Source organism: Hordeum vulgare, chromosome 2H (genome assembly GCF_904849725.1).
Source record: "Hordeum vulgare subsp. vulgare chromosome 2H, MorexV3_pseudomolecules_assembly, whole genome shotgun sequence".
NCBI classification, from domain to species: Eukaryota; Viridiplantae; Streptophyta; class Magnoliopsida; order Poales; family Poaceae; genus Hordeum; species Hordeum vulgare.
In genome coordinates, this window is record NC_058519.1 from 263,871,016 (window position 1) to 263,890,940 (window position 19,925).

The window sequence follows — 19,925 nt, forward strand, 5'->3', positions numbered from 1 at the left end:
TGATCACCAAATATAGCATGGGGAACATCCTGAAATTTTCTAGGAATCTATTGAGAATATTTCCTTTGGAAATATTTCAAAAGTTCAAAACAGACATAATTGGTTTTCAAAGGTTTGCTCAAATATTTTGAAGAGGACTAGGGGTTGAAACTCTTATGCATGGAAAATATATGTCCTCTGACTATTCCCAAGTTTTCTCAGTTTTTTCTAAGGTGAAAAAATATTTTTCCAACCAGAAATACCGTTTCTGGCCTTAGAAAAGGACAATTAAATAAAATAGGAAAATGACTTTAAAAATAAAACCATTTAATTGTTTTGAAGAGTTACAGTCACATTAGAATCAAAATACAATCTTTGGGTGAAAGCATTCCCTTAAATTCAGGGACTTGTAGTGCAAACTCAAAGCAAAATTTTGATTTATCAAAATAACTAAAAGGGGGTTTTGTGGAAATATTATTTTGAAAAATGATTTTTAAGATATCTACTCACAAGAACACATAAAACAATGAAAAACAAGGCATTCATGGCATTCACTTAGAAAGTTTTAATTTATACGAAATTTTGAAAGGCAGACAAGGTGTGAAAACAGGGTGTGACAGCTGGTCACCTATATGATCGACGTCCACGAGCAAGGAAGATGAAGCGAGTGGCAACACGTGGAGCTGTCGTCTCATGTAGATCAGTCATCGACTGCCACTTGTGAGGATTTTATGGGGTGTCTAGAGTGTCCCGAACTCGGGACGTTGCGAGTGCTACAATCTTTCCTCCCCATCAAACACTTTCTCCAGTGGTGGCGAGAGGCTCTGGTCATGTCATGTTAGTCTAGGCGTGCAGACATGGCCATCACTCGCCACAAGGACCATGCGCGTATGCAACTATTGGGATCGAGGCAAGTGGAGGAGACAACATGGGATGGCTACGATCGGGTGGTACTTCTTGAGTACCTAGCCTCGAGCTTTGGGTTGAAAACACTAGGTGTGACCGTAGTTGGCCATACGTGACAAAGGCAATGTTCTTTGCATCGTTAGCGTGATGAAGAGATTGCTCGAAATTTCCTTGGATTTTATCTTCAGGACGAAAACCCAGGGTCCGACCTTGGTTGTTGGATTTGGTGACTACAATGCTTGCACATTGTTCCCTCTTTGGAGGCATCGTTTTTGCAAATCCTTTCTCTTTGTCCTTGTGTTGTCAAGATATGTTTGCCGTCAATGATCATTGTTGTATATCATTAGTCGATGTTTTTCACTGCTTCATGTTTTTCTTTTCTCCCTCCGCCTATGCATAGTTTTGGTCTTGTATGACTTTGCTTATTGCTGTTGTGGTTGTTTTTATGTATGTGTGCATGTTGGTTATGCAGATACACGTGTGTTCTTATTATGTTGTTGTATTAGAAGTTATAGATATAGATTATACTCCCTCCGTTTCTAAATATAAGTCCTTTTAGATATTTTACTACATATCACATATGAAGCAAAACGAATGAATCTACTATAAAATATGTCTATATACATTTATATATAGTCCGCAATGGAATCTCTAAAAATACTTATATACGGAGGAAATACTCACTCCATTTGAAAATACTTATCATATGAATGAATATATCTGAATATATTCTAGTTCTAGATACATTTATTTTCATACATTTGTGCGACGTGTAATTCCCAATAATACCGTATAATATAGAGATTCATTTCACTCAGTCTCACCTTTCCAGTTCCAGTTGTGTGCACGGGAAATTCAGGATCTATCTTTTTTCCTTTCCAAAGGAGAAAGAGCATAGCTGGTGCCACAAACTCAACAACCCACTTTCCGACAGGTGGGCCCGGATGCTTTAGATGCGGGTCCTCACCATCTGATTTTTCTCCGAGAAATGAGCGATTTATTTACCTGCACTTAATTGTTTTTTTTCTCTCACCATTTTTCCTTTTCTAAGGTCTTTTCCTGCTCGTCGTCGTCTTCTTCTCCACTCGCCTGCCTGCGCGGCCTGACCAATAGACCGACCGGGAAAGTGGAAGCAGCAGCCGCGGCGGCTATGGAGGGAACGGCCGGGAGGGAGAGGGACCCGCTCCTACGCTCCGAGATCCACGGCTTCATCACCTACGCAGGTCCGACTTCTCCAGTCCGAGCGCCGCCGTTCCTCCTTCTTTTCTTTATTCCCCTACCCCTCCTTTTGCTTTTCTTTGGTGGCTGATTCAGTAGCTCTCGGGCTTTGATTCTTACTGTTGATGCCCCCAATACTGGTGATTTAGTTCTTGGGGTTTGGTTGTATGCTGTGTGTGTGTGTGTGTGGTGAGTGGGGTCTCATTTGATTCTTTCTCTTTTTTAACTTATAATTTTGTATCGTTTAAGTTTTAGGTCTTTGAGATTAGCTCTAGAATAATGGAATTTACGTCTAGTTCGTTTCTATCTTTTGTTGCTCAAAGGGAAAAACAAGCATGTTGTTGTATCTTGAGCTGATTTCTCGACCGTGTTTCTTCTTCTCATGGTCGGTGGACAGACTTGAACTTCGAGAAGCTGAAAGCAGAGGCCGCGTCGCGCTGGTTCCGGCCGAATGAGATCTACGCGGTCCTGGCGAACCACGAGAGGTTCAAGGTCCATGCACAGCCCATTGACAAGCCCGTGAGTATGTGTTTCGCATCAACCCTAAACCCTCATTTTGGCATCCATTTTCATTCCATACCACTGTGCTTGCTTAGCTTCGGTGATTGACTGCAACTTGGTGTGAACAAAAGGGAACATAACAGATATGCGTGTTGACGCATGACGACTGGATTATGCGTCAAAAATAACAACGAGTGGCTACTAGTTCAAACCCTGTCGGTTCATTGTTTGGGGACACAATGTAAGTGTCGGTTGATTTAGTGCTGGAACGTTGCGTGTGTTGAATACCCCATCCTTGGTCTTCTATTCTTCTCTCTCTAGGGTACACAAAAAGTTTGCGTCTTGATGCATTTTTTGATAGAAAATGAAAGTTAGTATAAGCTTTGTACATGCCCAGCGAAGAGCAAACAGACACTATTACATCAAGATAACAACATACAAAGCTCGGAAGCGCCCTCCATGGCTAGGGCTGAGGAAGTCTAAGTACACAAGTAGCCCACCAGTCCGTAAAGTTGTTGCCGGGGTTGGGAGGAGGTGCCTTAGAACGAATCCAAGACAGGACTGTGTGCCAGGTTTGATAGCAAAATTGGCAATCCATGAGGAGGTGCTGCATACGCTCCACCTCTTGATCGCCCACCTCAGGCATCTAGCACAACAGATGAATGAATGCTTTTGAGAACTGGACTATAAGTATGATGAGCATTATTGCTATAAAGCGCTCTTCTCAGTGTTTTTTCCGAAATGTTTATGCACAGGAACCCCTTGTTATTATTCTCATCAGAATACTTTCTCTATTTCATAAGAGAATATTCAATTCTGAACATAATAAACATGATCTTCCACCTAAATCTCCCATGTGCACAAGAGTCAGTTTATAAAGTAGTAATATAACATCTAGGGTGACTATGCTACCATAAGTAAAGCCAACATGTTTTCATGTTCTCAATACCAATTTGCATTTAACTTTTGCTTGCTGTGAGTGCAGATTTTGTGTGAGCTTATCTCATTTCCAGCAGACGCGTCTCTTGGGAATTGAATCTTCTCACCTGTCTATGCATTTAGTGGCTACTTGTCACTATGTACATTTTGTCCACTAAGATATTGCTGCTACATGATAGTACCTCTGTACCAATTGAACTGCAAAAATGTCTTATATTTTGATACGGAGGGAGTACTTTTATAAGAGTATTAGTTATACAAGGGGTATATTTACATCTTACTACTTGTTTAAATTTTTGCTTGTTAACGTTCTTGTCTACTATTGTTCTGATTGCACACATTGCAAGGATGCCTACATCTTGAGATTCTATTGAAAATGTTGATTTGTTTCACAACTTTATGCTATCTTTGTTCTTTAAGATATAATCCCTATCATGTTGGCACCAGAAAATGACTTTTGCATTTCAATCACCAGTTTAACTTTCTTTTAAAACAGGTGGTACTATTGTTCTATATGATCGTAAAGTTGTCCGGAACTTTCGGAAGGATGGCCATAATTGGAAGAAAAAGAAGGATGGCAAAACTGTCCAAGAAGCGCATGAAAAATTAAAGGTGAGAATATCCACCACCAGCACAATGACAAAAAACTCAAATTTTATTGCTGTTGTTACATCCAAGCATCCCCATCATTATTGTTGATTTCTGTCATTTCATAGATTGGTAATGAAGAGAGGGTTCATGTCTATTATGCTCGAGGTGAGGATAATCCAAATTTCTTTAGAAGGTGCTACTGGCTACTTGACAAGTAAGAATTCCTTTCCTTTCAGAAAATGGAAGCTTCACTACACCATTTTTGTTTCTCTGTGCAATATTTATTGACATTATTTCCCTGTGTGATTAATTTTTTGTATCGTGTGATGCTGTGTACACATAGGCCATGCACTTTTACCAGACTATCATACTGTTTGCCATTTAAGGCTAGTAGAAGCTCTAAGACATTTTCCATCAATGTTGTCAAATTCCTGCAGCTAAAATTAAAGAAAGTAGTTACTTTTTAGGTAAAAATAAAATAACTACTCAGATCATGCTGCACACTAAACCTATTATATTATTTGCTGCCTACGATCTGTCTGGAACTCTGTTCAATGTTTTCTATCCTCTCATCTGAGAAACAGCTTTGTTATTACAACATTAACTGGGACGTGCTTTCTAACAATGGAAAGTTCTGTTCTGGCCTATTGCATGAATTGTCGCATACAATATATAATTTCTATTGCATGTATCAGATGTAAAGTCGGATATAATTACTTTTCTTTGTTGACAACAGTTCTTGGTTATTTCTTATTCAGAGAGGCTGAACGGATAGTTCTTGTGCATTATCGTCAAACATCTGAGGTTATTTCCCTCGTCACCTGTTTTCTGTTCTTAGATCTTAAGTGTAATTTAACTGCGCGCATTGGGTTAATCATCTTTGTTTTTCTGTGCATACTATTGTCCTGTGGCTTTTTGCCAGCCTGCCTTTTTGTTGGACATTATGTTCAATTAATTCTGAGATCGGCACAGCTTATCTTGCCAAGAGGTCATGATATATCTAGCAATTCGTTTATCGTTGACCATTCAAATCTCAATGGCCACATTTTATATTCACAATGCTAGAGTTAATTTTGTGCGCAAGGAGAAAAATCGATCTGAAACTGAACCAGGCTTAATACCTTCTTCGAAGGGAGCAACTTGTAGGCCAATATATGTACGTGCAGAGCTGTCATATTCCTAATGCAATATGGAAATACCGACGACTCTAATACAAACTTGACGTGGCCCAGTGATTTCTTGTTTCTCTCTTGCTTTAACATATAGAGCTGTTTGCTCTAGTGCCAAACGAAGTGTAAGTTGTAAACGCAGCTTGCCTAAACTTATCTGTTTTTCAAGTTGTCATGGGAGTCAAATGTATATAAAAATTCGAAGTATGTAGTTCTGAAGTCTGTTCAGAATTATGAGAAAATGACTCTTAAGTGCCATACAGGAACCCTGAGCATAGCTGAAAATGCATACCAGGGATCTTGTAAAATTAGAAACATCTTCCTAAGTCAAAAATATCTTCCTTTCACAAAGTATTAACATTGTCCTTAGAGCAAGCAGAGTAGACCAAGTTTCTATACGTTTGGTTCCACTTATCTCCTAATTTGCTTTGTCTTGACCAGGAAAATGCCATAGTACATCCAAGCACAGAAGCCGAAGCCGAAGTGCCTACAATGAATGTGATTCAGCATTATACCTCTCCTCCGGTTTCAGCAAACTCAGCCTCAGTTCATACCGAGATATCGTTCTCCCCTCCTGCACCAGAGGAAATTAATTCACATGGTCACAGTGCGATTTCTAGTGGTGAGACATACTTCAGTCGTAATGATTTGTTGAACGCATATACACATATTGCGAGTTTCTCTTAGAATATGCTATACTCCAGTGAACTAAAAATGTAGTTTTATACTGTGTTGATTGTACTGTCCGACAGCATGATATCATAATCTTTGCAGACTTTACTGATGTACTTCTTCTACTACTGTATCTTGGATCGGTCGTTGTGCAGAAACTGGCGGCTCTAGTCTGGAAGAGTTCTGGGTGCATCTGTTGGAGTCATCTATGAAAAAGGATACTTCTTCTGGTGGGAATTTTGGACAGAGCTACAAAATTTCATCGTACTTCTACAGAAAATGTAAATATTTCACATTATATATTACAGGTGCATCCGTGGCATTTAGTCAGCAGATTAAACGCGGACTGAAGGATTCTGGAAATAACATGGACTACGCAAATAATGTAAGCAAGCTGCTATAACCTATAAATTATTAAATTGCAATACTAGTATACAACATGATGAAAATTGTGTGCGATAGTACTTGTATTTACCCTTATAAATTGTCCACTGTCTTATTTGGGGCTTCAGAAAATATATAACTACAAGTTATTTTTTGGGGGAACGACTACGTCGCAACTATGCTATGGCGGGAGCCCGCACAGTGGCTTCCAGTTCCGAGTGATATCATATTTCCATTAACTCTATGTTAACTATGTCTACATGGCACGCCAGCGAAGCTGGGCCTGCGCTCTCTTATGTGGGTCCCACTTGTAAGTGAGGAAAGAGAAATCAATAGAAAAAAATAAGTTGCACGCATGTAGCTAACGGGATTTGAACACAAAATCTCACGTCCTGCAGCTTGGAGTGCTAGCCAGTGCATTACTCCCTCCTTTCCGGTTTATAGGGCTCATCTATTTTTTTTTAATTTCCATTATACTAGGCTTATTTTGAGTCTAATTGAGTTAAAATGCTTTGAGTCTCACGCCATATTTAAATCATAGAGATAAGAGAAAGAAAATTAGTGGCTATGCATGCATCTTTTTCTACATGCACCATGCAAGTCCAATGAAAGGGAGGATCCTACATTTATTGCCTCGGAAATTGAATATGTGATAAATATTTCATTGGCTAGTTAGAACTAGTGCCATCCATTCACAATTCACCTTGGTTGATGAGATTTCAGATTTGAGCCCTATAAACCGGAAAGGAGGGAGTAGTAGTTTTCTGGTGCTTCCATAGACATAGACTTCTTTCTATATCATAGTCTGAGCTGTTCTTGTTCCTTTTTTCATAGTTTAAAAATGAACCGGCGAGCCTCCCGGTTCATGTTTTTACTGGTCTGCCGGTTTATTTTTTAGGCACTAAATAATACTGTATGTATCTTTACTAATACCCTAATAAAAAAAGATCAAATACCTACAATTTTTAGAACTATCCAACAATGCTGCTTGGGCCAGATGGTTATCTGGCCAGACCTGGAGGCTGTTGCAACTCGCACTCCAATATGGCATTCTTTTCTTTCTTTATTACTTACAGGTGGAACCAACACATAGGCATGGGTCCGGTCTTGCTGGCATGCCACGCAGACATAGTTAACGGAGAGTTAACAGACAGCAACGGAAATGTATGAATTTGTGCATCAAACACAAGTTGTAGGGGTACTTTGTGTCATTTTTAGACTTTATGTATGAATTTGTACCTGCTGTGGAAGTTTATGTACGAAAAGTGCAATTAACTCTTTTCTTTAATTCCATACCCACTCACGACATGGGAAGTCAGCTACTTCATCATAATAATGCAGGCTATGTTAGTTTCACCACTTAATTTGATACCCTCCATTTATCCTACTAATTCTGCCCTCAATCAGGTAAATGCGAACCACGCTGGAGCTCTGGAACATCAATTAGACCAATCTCAATATCCTTTAACATCAGATCTCGATTCTCAGTCACAGCAATTTGCAATTTCTTTGCGGAAAACTCCAGTGGATAGTGACATTCCTAATGATGTGCCTGCTAGGGAGAATAGTCTCGGACTGTGGAAGTACTTGGATGATGACAGTCCTTGCCTAGGGGATAATATAGTGAGCAATGAAAAAATCTTCAACATCACTGATTTCTCCCCAGAATGGGCTTGTTCCACAGAGCATACCAAGGTTTGCCCCTTTCATGTTCTACGGAACTATCATCCTTTCTTGTTTTACTGTATTTGTGCATGGTCATTCCATTTCCAACTGTCCAGTTCTGATGGGAATGTTCCCCTATGTCTTCATCTGATACTATTTACGAAAATTCATTTCTCTCGGGAGGTATAGGGGTAGGGTGTGGGTGTGTTCATAGGGGTGAGGGTATGTGAGCTGGATTTGTACTGTGTTTCTCCAAAAAAATAAAATCTGTGAGGCACTTCTGGTAGGACAGTCACTTTCGTAAATGCAATGTAGTGAATGGACGCACATTGGCACATGTGTAATGTACTATATAGAACAGTTTGCATGCTGAATTGTAATATACATGTTTGTAAATTGTAATATTCTATCAAATTGCAAAATTATTGACATCTGCTGAATTGTAGATCTTGGTGATTGGGGATTACTATGAGCAGTACAAGCATCTGGCTGGTTCCAATATTTACGGTATCTTTGGTGACAACTGTGTTCCTGCAAACATGGTCCAAACTGGTGTTTACCGTTTCATGGTTGGACCACATACAGCTGGTCGAGTGGATTTTTATTTGACTTTGGATGGGAAAACACCAATCTCTGAGGTTTTGAATTTTGAGTATCGTAGTATGCCTGGCAATTCATTGCATATTGAGTTGAAGCCGCCAGAAGATGAGTACACAAGGTCAAAGCTTCAGATGCAGATGAGACTAGCTCGTTTGCTGTTTGTTACAAACAAGAAGAAGATAGCACCAAAGCTTCTCGTGGAAGGCAGCAAAGTTTCCAATCTCATATTGGCATCACCAGAGAAGGAATGGATGGATATGTGGAAAATTGCTGGCGATTCTGAAGGCACTTCTGTTCATGCTACTGAAGACTTGCTTGAATTAGTTTTACGAAATAGATTGCAAGAATGGCTTCTGGAAAGAGTAATTGGAGGCCATAAGTCTACTGGTCGTGATGATCTAGGACAAGGACCTATCCATCTGTGTTCTTACCTTGGCTATACCTGGGCTATCCGCTTGTTTTCTGTGTCTGGATTCTCCTTGGATTTCCGTGATTCTTCTGGTTGGACTGCTTTACACTGGGCTGCATACCACGGAAGGTATCTTCTATTTTCTGCTATTTATATCATTCCTTTCGCTGATCATGGAATTTGGAAAAATGAGAGCAAAAATCAATTTCATTGTGAGTTCTGGGCCTGGCAACTGTGACGTGTTTGTGTAATTTGCAAGTCAAACTTCATTGGACCTAACTGACAAAAAACTTATATTGACTGTCAGACGAAATGAGCCATACTGCTAGACTTGGAAAGCTCCATGTGAAAATAATCTCATCAACAGTCTTAGATGGTGATCTTAGACACTTTGGATTTGTTTTACTTTAGGTGACTAGTAATTTCTGATCTCGGAAACATTACGGTGCCCCCCGATTTGGCACCGTCGCGGGCTGCGTCAAGGGGACTCCACATCACCGCAGCTATTCGTCCTCGCTGTCGACGCGCTGGGCCGCCTCATGCATCGGGCTCTCCAGGCCGGCATACTCCGGCGGCTGCACCCCCGACGCACTGTTCCGGCCGTTTCGCTCTACGCCGACGACGTGATGCTGTTTTGCCATGCTGAGATGGAGGAGGTGCTCGCGGTGAAGGGCATCCTAGGCATCTTCGAGGCCGCGTCGGGGTTGCGGGTAAACTATGGCAAGAGCTCGGCCACGACCCTACACGGCGACGAGGAGAGCGATGCCCTGATCGAGGCATTGGGCTGCCAGTCGGCGACCCTGCCCATCACCTACCTGGGCATTCCGCTCACCACCCGACGACCCACGCCAGCTCAGATGCAGCCGCTAGTCGATGCTGTGGCTGGCCGCCTCCCGACATGGAAAGCATGGCTCATGAACAAAGCTGGGAGGTTGGCATTGGTCAGATCGGTCCTCAGCGCAATCCCAATCCACCAGATGCTCACCCTGACACCTCCGAAGAAGACCCTGAAACAACTAGAGAAGATACAGCGCGGCTTCCTCTGGGCTGGCCGTGCGGCTGCTCAGGGAGGGCACTGTCATGTTAACTGGCGCACGGTCAGCCGGCCCCTCGCTCTGGGAGGGCTGGGCATCCGAGATTTGGAACGGACTGGGCTAGCACTTAGGCTGCGGTGGCTCTGGCTATCTAAGACGGACGCCGACAGGGCCTGGAAAGGTATGGACCTGCAGTTCTCCAGTGAGGAGCTCGGCCTCTTCTATGCCTCCACCTTCATGGTGCTCGGCGATGGCCGCACGGCGCTGTTCTGGGAAGACAGATGGCTGCATGGGCAGTCGATCAGCGAGCTAGCTCCCATGCTGTACCGATGCATTCCCAAGAACAGGAGGAGGGTGCGGACGGTGGCGGATGGACTCGCCGGCAACGCGTGGGCTCGAGACATCCGCGGTGTAGTGGGGCTGCAAGAGATTGGCCAATACTTGACGATATGGCAACGCGTCACGCACACCGCCCTGTCCGCCGAGCCAGACAGGCTCGTCTGGAAATGGACTGCTAATGGAGACTACTCGGCGCGATCATGCTATCAGGCCACCTTCCACGGATCCCTCGCTTGCCACTCCTGGAAGCTAATCTGGAAGGGATGGGCTCCGCCGAAGGTCAAGTTTTTCCATTGGCTGGTGAGCCTAGACCGATGCTGGACCGCGGACAGACTCGCCCGCCGCGGCCTACCTCACCACACGCGATGCCTGCTTTGCGATCAGGCGCCAGAGACCATTCACCACCTACTACTGGCATGCCCCTTCTCGCGGCAAGCCTGGCATGAGGCTCTTTCCTGGCTGCGCCTACCAGCCCCCGCACCGGAGCAAGATATCTCCATTCAGGACTGGTGGATCAGGGCGAGAGATGCAACACCACCATCACTCCGCAAGGCGCTGAGGTCCACCACACTGCTAGTCCCATGGATGATCTGGAAACATAGGAATGCGTGTGTATTTGATCAAGCCACTCCGTCGCTTCCCGAGCTCGCGGAGGGGATCAAAGATGAGATGAGATGTTGGGCTAGAGCTGGGGACAAGGGGCTTAGGGTAGTTTTGCCCCCATCCTGGGATGTCCACTGAATTGCGTGTAATCTGTTGTAACCGTCTCCTCTGAGACTGACTTTCTACCTTTTCAATACAAAGAAACGCACTCTCTGCGTTTTCTCGAAAAAAAAGAATATATTGCTTCATATATATGTTTATGAATTACAATGATCTTTATATTTTTTGCTAAACTTTTGCCAGGGAAAAAATGGTTGCTGCTCTGTTATCTGCTGGAGCCAATCCAAGCTTGGTTACGGATCCTACTGCAGTGTCTCCTGGTGGAAGCACTCCTGCAGATCTGGCAGCAAGACAAGGTTATGTGGGCTTAGCTGCATATCTTGCTGAGAAAGGATTGACTGCACATTTTGAGTCAATGTCACTGTCCAAGGGTACCGAGCGATCACCATCAAGGATGAAACTAAAAAAAGTACATAGCGAGAAGTTTGAGAACCTTACTGAACAAGAACTTTGCTTAAAAGAATCTTTAGCGGCCTATCGAAATGCTGCTGACGCTGCCAGTAATATCCAAGCTGCACTTCGGGATAGAACTCTTAAACTCCAAACAAAAGCAATTCTTTTGGCCAATCCTGAGATGCAAGCAACTGTGATAGTTGCTGCTATGAGGATTCAGCATGCATTCCGGAACTACAACAGAAAAAAAGAGATGAGAGCTGCTGCACGAATACAAAATCATTTCCGCACGTGGAAGGTTAGAAGGAACTTTACGAACATGCGAAGACAAGCTATCAGAATACAAGTAAGTCTCATTTTGCTCTTGCTTGTTTTGATTTTTTGCCTTCTCTGGGGTATTTATTGCATAAATATATGCCATACCGTGGAAAAGCACCTTTTTTCTTATGTTAAATGTGCCGGAAGAACAGGGTGATGCCACTTGACAGTCATTATTATTATTAGAAAGCAATTTGGAAGTTTTTTCTACTTTTATCTTGCAAAGTAGATATTTTAATGATTATAACTTGCCCACCAGGCTGCATACCGAGGCCATCAAGTGAGACGTCAGTACCGTAAGGTAATATGGTCTGTTGGAGTCGTGGAGAAAGCCATTTTGCGATGGAGAAAAAAGAGAAAAGGCTTGCGTGGCATTGCAAATGGAATGCCAATAGAAATGACAGTGGATGTAGAAGCTGCAAACACTGCAGAGGAAGGTTTCTTCCAGGCCAGCCGGCAACAAGCGGAGGACAGGTTTAATAGATCAGTGGTACGTGTTCAGGCTCTGTTTCGTTGTCATCGGGCACAGCATGAGTACCGGAGGATGAGGATTGCTCATGAGGAGGCCAAGGTATCTATTTTACTCTCAAATACTGGTCTATGTGTATTATTGGGTAGATGACATGACAGAGCCTGTGAGGTGGTTCATGTGATATCTAAATCGTAAATGGAGCTAGTTTAATACTCCCTCAGTTCACAAATATAAGATGTTTTAGATATTTCAATACGGACTACATACGGACTGAAATGAGTGAATAAACGCATTAAACATGTCTATACCTCCGATCCAGAAAAATATTACTCCTTACGATCCGAATTAATCGACACAGCCTCTATACAAGTTGTACTAAAGCAGCGACAAGTAATATGGATCGGAGGGAGTAAAACATCTTATATTTGTGAACAGAGGAAGTAGGAAATTGTGTCTCAGACTGTTGCCGTGATTGCTGTGTTTGCTGCTTTTACATGGCATCATGCTTATTTTAGAATGTTTCTGAGTAGAGTCACCTGTCGCATGTTTGAAGAAGGATATAGTAAGATTTGCAAACTTTTCTTTTTGCAAATAGATTAACAGTTTTATATTAGTTTACAGAGGGAGTACATTACATGTAATGATTTATCAGAAACCTATATCCTCTGTTACCCTTGATGCTTGGTTATGAACGCCATGAGATTCTCTTATCTGTATGCTATGTTGGCGCAGCTGGAGTTCAGTAAAGAGCAGCAGCAGGCGCCGGCATGCAGGAGGTGAAGTAGCTTCTAGGGGCCATGTAATTCTTGTATTGTACATTAAGAAAATCCACAACTTTCTAGTGCTGCTCTACATTTTAGGACCATCTGATTGATGCTTTTGGCCGAATCTGGTGTATGTATTTGCTGCTAGCATGTTACCGTGGTTTGCAATTTGCCTGGTTTTAGCTATGGCATTGTGCTTGTAGGTGCATGTAGATGCTGGTACGGATCATGTTGTAAAGGCTAACAATAAGTGCCACCTGGGCCAATGACCGAATAGGATATTTACCTTGACATTTCATATTTTATTTTCACTTTGGTGGTCAATTATGATAATCTCATAAACAGGATCAAATTTCACCTAATTTACTACAAGATCAAATCAAGTTCGACGTGAGATGAATTCAGCGATCAGCACAAGATTATCAAGTTGAAATCTTGCTTTCTAGAAAAAAGAAAAGTTGAAATCTTGTAGAATTTTTTTATAAGCTACAAAAATTTATAAGCTGCTAGAAACATGGACTTACAACAATGGTTCAGTATCCAATACTAGTTTTATATGGAAAAGATACCGCACCAACATTTCTTGCTCTCCCGCAAAACCTTCCAAACTCCCCAAAATATGAAAATACTGACAGTTGTACTAGCCTGACCCATATCCTAAAGTTTTATTTTTTTGACAAAGGATGAATTTATTGGCTTAAAATTGAAATGAAGCATCAAATGATACAAAAACAATGATCACACATCTGGCTCTGCATAGCCATGATGTACACAATCAACACCAATAATGCATGCCGTCAACACAAAAGTCACATGGGATAGCACAACTTGTTGATGGAGGCTGGTTCTGCACTGAAGACTGCGATGACAATTGAAGATTGTTCTAGAAGCTATATTTAGAGATATAAAACTTTAGTTGTGTGTAGGCTGACGTGTGTGTTGTTTCTTGTCCTTGGACTTGTAACTTTGTTGCCCGTTGTTTAGTTGCAGATGGTGCTAATTTGGGAGCTGCAACCTGCGAGACTTGGCTGGGACAACCACCAGATTTTGTACCAAGTGTTGTTGCTGGTGATTTGTCAAGGACACTATATAATGGAACACACCGCATTCCTTTCAAAAAAAAAAAAAATCAACAACACCAACATGGATATAAAAACACGTCAGCAAATAGCAAAATCATATAAGGACAAATCTATGCATAGGCAAGGAAAAAAGAAAAAGAAAACAAAAGTGACCAGACTCGCGACTAAAAACTATAACATCGACCATATCCGCATTAACCATCTCATGACACTATATAGACGAGGAGGTTCTTCAAAAATGACGCCTCCAGGAAAGAAGGGACGTTCAAACACTACTGTTACCGGATTCAATTACCCAAGGCCAGAATCTAGGTTTTCATCCTTGAAGAATTAGTCTGAGCATATCCGAGAAACACCTTCAACAAGGTGACAATGTAAAAACATTGCCATTGCCAGATATAGTCAACTCGGGTCAGACGTAGGCTTTCACCCGAGATCTCGAGACTGGGTGCTCAAGTAACACCATGATGACCCACAAGTATAGGGAATCAATCGTAATCCTTTCGATAAGTAACAACGTCGAACCCAACGAGGAGCATAAGGAATCAATAAGCGGGTTTCAACAAGTTATTCTCTGCAAGTGTTGTCAAGTAGTTGTGACCAATAGTTTGATAACATGATAATTTGTAACAAGTAACAAGTAGTCAAAGTAGAAACGTGCAACAAGGTGGCCCAATCCTTTTCATTGCAAAGGACAAGGCGAAAATACTTCTTGTAGTGATTACAGTGTTCCAAGGACACATGAGAATATTATCTAGTTACTTCACCATGATTCCTTGACTCGCGTTCATTGCTTTGATAAGTTGTCATGTGGGTGGACCGGTGCTAAGGTGTTTTCTTACTTGAACAAACAACCTACTTATGATTACCCCTCTCGCAAACATCCGCAACTACAAGAGAAGAATTAAGATAAACTAACCATAGTATGGAACACATGGACCGAAAAACTGTCCCTTACGGAATAGCTCACAAACTAGGGTTTAGGCTTTTGTCACTCCAGCAATCCATCATCTATTAACAGATCCCATAATGCCTCCCTCTAGGCCCAAACATGGTAGTGAGTCATGTAGTCGATGTTCAAATGACACCACTAGAGGAAGAACAGCACAAGGCGTCATCAAAACATTGAACGAAAACCAACTTCACATGATAACTTATAACAATACTTCTCCCATGTCTTCAAGAACAAACGGAAATACTCACAAATTATATTCATGTTCATGATCAGAAGAGATAAAATATATGAATAACAATCGAAACATACAATCTTCCACCTAATAAACCAACTAGCATCACCTACAAGATGTAATCAACACTACTAGTAACCCACAAGTACCAATCTGAGGTTTCACACAAAGATTGGGTACAAAAATGAACTAGGGTTTGGAGATGAGATGGTGCTGGTGAATATGTTGATGGATATGGGTCCTCTCACGATTAGAGGAGCATTGGTGATGACGATGGATCCGATTCCCCCCTCCTGCAGGGAAGTATCCCTGGCGGAATCGCTCCGTCGGAGAGCAAAATGCTCCTGCCCAGGTTCCACCTCGAGACGGCAACACTTTGTCCCAAAGTCTTCTTTTGATTTTTTCTAGGGAAAATGGCTTCATATAGCGGAAGATGGGCATGTGTGGTCCTCATTGGGTCCCACAAGCTCACATGGAGCGCCCTAGGGGGTGAGCGTGCCACCCGAGCTTGTGGGCCCGTAGAGGGTCTTCTTCGGTATTTTTTCTTCCAGCATTTTTTATATATTCTAAAACAAATCTTTGTAAGTTTATAGGTCATTTGGAGCTCCGAAGAATAGCTATCTCTCATGTAGCTCTTTTCAGGTCCAGAATTCCAGCTGCCGGTAATCTCCCTCTTGTGATGGATCTTGCAATTTAAGAGAGAAAATATATTAGAATTGCATCAAACATTTAAATATAATTCTAAAATATTATAAATAACAATAGGAAAGCATGATGAAAAATGGACGTATCAACTCCTCCAAGCTTAGACTCCGCTTGTCCTCATGCAAATACCGAACTTGATAATCATGACCACATGTTTAGAGAGAGATAGAGAGGCGCCAACTAAAGAAAATACAGACATGTAGCATCATGATCATTATTATAACAACAATTATCAATCATAAGACTTCTCATAATCAAGTAACAATCCATTCACAATCCAAAGTGTAAGCAATAAACTTTCTTGAAAGGTAACAAACTATGCTCTCAGTCATTGAAGCAATTGCCATTCATTATATTTCCAGGAAGGGTCTATGTAGGAGCTTTTGTTTTAGCAAACTTGAAAGCACATATGCTCCCTTGGTGGTTTTGATAATTCATGACAACATACATTGTCTCTTGGACTATCACTTTTACCTAGATATTTCAGGTTTAGTCCATGGAGAGCTTTGGCTAAAGGCTTATGTGGAGATGCCGCTTGATGCAAGAAAGGAATAATATTGGCCCAAGCTTCAAGCTAGAAGACTCTTCATTTTATATTTGTGAGAAATCACTTTTGAGTCCATAGGAAAGCCAATACTATTAAAAGGGGGCGAGGTAGTAAAATGAACCGATTGCTCCAACTGCTCAAAGTTAGCCACCAAAATACTCAGTCTTTTTCCCAAATATCAATTCTGTCAAATTCCACATACTCAAATTCGGTGTCACCAACTTCCACATTTTGGACCCATCGAGTTTGACCTCAGACAGAAACCCTAGCCATTCCCACCAAATCGGTGCAACCGAATCCATATCGGTGCTACCGAGTTCAGTGTGACCAACAATCTGTTGCTCGGTACACAAAATCGGAATTTCCGAGTTTGATATAGGTTCCACCGAGTTTGGCCATCTGACTGTTATCCACCTTTTCGGTGCCACCGAGTTGTGTATATCGGTCTCACCGAGATTCAAATGTTCTGCCTTTTGTGCTAATTTGTACCACCGAGTTTGTAACTTTGGTGTCACCGAGTTTGCTACTTTAGGTGTAACGGTTGGATTTTGTGTGCTGTGTAAGTGCATCTAGGGCCCCTTAGTTATTTTGGTGGTTTGAAGACTTATAGGTTAAGAGACTGATATGTTTGTGAGTGTACACATGCTCTATAAGTCGCTGAGGAGTTTGAGTTATTCGAAGAATATCGACCCCTAAAAATGTATCTTCGGGTGAAGACTTTGGTCATTCCTTGAAGACTTTGATCAGGAAGGAATTGCGAAGAAATTGATATTCCTGATGAAGATATTGAAGATGAGGAATTCAGTGTGTCCTGAAGAAAACACTCTGAAGACATTGAAGCTTGAAGATTTACTCTTTCTGTTTCATTTTCTTTACACTTGAGTCATAGGAACATCATACTGTTAAAGGGGGTCGAGGTAAAACTATGGAACGAATTTCCTCATGATGCTCAACCCAAGCCTACATCTACCAAAGTCTCAAAGTGAGGAATATGAGTGTCACGCCCAAGATGCGACCCTATCCTCAATTTGGCACGAAGGCCTCGTCAGGGATAGAAGCGCATCTCGTCGTGTCGCAAGAATGGATATCGTTACAAGTACATGTATTGAAAAGATGAGATATACATAGAATTGGCTTACACTCGCCACATGCTACATCAGAGTCACACCAATACAATACATTAACATCATGAAGAAGAGCAGGGTCCGACTACGGACGAAAACAAACGAGAAAAGAAGAACGACGTCCATCCTTGCTATCCCAGGCTGCCGGCCTGGAACCCATCCTAGATCGATGAAGAAGAAGAAGAAGAAGCAACTCCAAATGAACAGTCAACGCGCTCGCGTCAAGTAACCTTTACCTGTACCTGCAACTGGTGTTGTAGTAATCTGTGAGCCACAGGGGACTCAACAATCTCATTTCCAAAGGTATCAAGACTAGCAAAGCTTAATGGGTGAGGCATGGTTAAGTGGTGAGGTTGCAGCAGCAGCTAAGCATATATTTGGTGGCTAAACTTACGAGTACAAGAAATAAGAGGGGGATGATCTTCGCATAACGGACGTGGACTACTGATGATCAAATGAATGATCCTGAACACCTACCTACGTCAGACATAACCCCACCGTGTCCTCGACCGGAGAAGGAACTCACGAAAGAGACAGTCACGGTTACGCACACAGTTGGCAAATTTTAATTAAGTTAACTTCAAGTTATCTAGAACCAGTGTTAAACAAAGTTTCCACGTTGCCACATAACCGCGGGCACGGCTTTCCGAAAGATTTAACCCTGCAGGGGTGCTCCAACTAGTCCATCACAAATTACCACAAGCCGCATAGAAATCCTCAATCACGAAGCTCGCGATCTTGTCGAATTCCTTAGTGGAAAACCTCAACTCCGAGTTTACCAAAAGCATCACCGGAATCCCGATGCACAAGATATCTCGTCAAAGGTAAAACTAAACCAGCAAGGCCGCCCGGCGTGTCGACGATCCCGATAGGAGCCGCGTATCTCGTTCTCAGGACACGACGGATAAGCACAGCGTACGGTGGCCTGATAGAAATCTCCCGAGTTGCCCCGGGTTGGCCCCGCAAACGGCTCTAGTTTTGGACCAGCACCAACAACACTGGCCCCCCAGTATTATGTAGAATTACTCCTCGGGTAGCGCTAACTCCCTATGCATTTCAATTTAACATAATTATTATGTTGGGAAAATGTAGTACCAATGTTGGGCCTTGCCAGACCAACTTTAATCTAAAACAAATTATCAAGGGGGTCCCCATAACAACCCCGATCGTGTTAGGAGTGCTCAATTATGGAACATAACACCGGTAGCCAAAACTAAGGGGGCAAAGGTGGAACAAAACACCAGGCTAGAAAAGGCCGAGCCTTCCACCTTTTACCAAGTATATAGGTGCATTAAATTAAATAGCATTAATATGGTGATATGACAAGGAAGCCATGTAGTCACATGGAAGCAACTGCACCTGCAACTAGCAACGCTAACACATGGTTAAGCAAGCAGTAACATAGCCAATCAGTGGTTTGCTAGGTCAAACAGGTTGAAGGTTTCATGGCATTGTTGAGAGGCTGATATTTAACATGTGGTAGGCAAGGATACATATTCGATAGAAACGGTAATACTAGCATGGCAATGATAGTAATTGTATCTGGGGAAATGGTCATCTTGCCTGAGATCCCGCTTGGAAGAAGAATGACTCCGTGAAGCAGACGAACCAATGTAGTCGAACGGGTCCTCACATCCGACACGCTTGCGGAACTCTATCGAGACGGGGAAAACCGGAAACAAGCATCAACACACGGAATTCACCACGTGATGCAAGACACACATGATGCATGAACGGTCTAATGCACGACATGACAATCACAACAATCAAACACTACATATTAAGTGAAGCTCGATATGCAACGAGTTGTATATCGACGAAGCTCCACGTTTAATTATTTAGTTCATTCCCGTTTATTAACACGACAATATTAAAATGTTGTTAACATGACACGAGGTGAAGCACAAATTAATCTACCTAGCTAGGCATTTTAAATGAGGCCGGAAACGTCATATAGCATCTCCGAAAAGACCCCATGTGTTAAATCTTAGTTCTGTCCAGATTTGTCCTAATCACATTTTAGGTTTGTTAAACGGAAAAACAAAGTGGTTCACGTGAAACTACACATTGTTCTAGCCCATTTACATATATGGCTCATCTCCAACGGAGCTACGGATAAATAGCTATGACCTAAATCGTTTATATTACGTCGACACGCAAACCGACGCAAACAACACACTAACAGTTTTAAACGTGCATGAGAG

At 42.1% G+C, this 19,925-nt stretch overlaps 1 protein-coding gene across 1 annotated transcript; it reads left to right on the top strand.

The window, feature by feature from the left end:
* The first annotated feature begins 1,921 nt into the window (after nucleotides 1–1,921).
* On the top strand, nucleotides 1,922–13,387 carry LOC123426043 (calmodulin-binding transcription activator CBT). Its single transcript, XM_045109822.1, has 13 exons — nucleotides 1,922–2,108; nucleotides 2,501–2,626; nucleotides 4,040–4,155; nucleotides 4,260–4,348; nucleotides 4,893–4,938; nucleotides 5,745–5,925; nucleotides 6,131–6,205; nucleotides 6,284–6,360; nucleotides 7,767–8,054; nucleotides 8,471–9,162; nucleotides 11,313–11,868; nucleotides 12,100–12,411; nucleotides 13,045–13,387. Exons 1-13 carry the CDS (start codon nucleotides 2,036–2,038, stop codon nucleotides 13,090–13,092), a joined length of 2,679 nt encoding a protein of 892 aa, XP_044965757.1. The 5' UTR covers nucleotides 1,922–2,035; the 3' UTR covers nucleotides 13,093–13,387.
* Nucleotides 13,388–19,925: the final 6,538 nt, after the last annotated feature.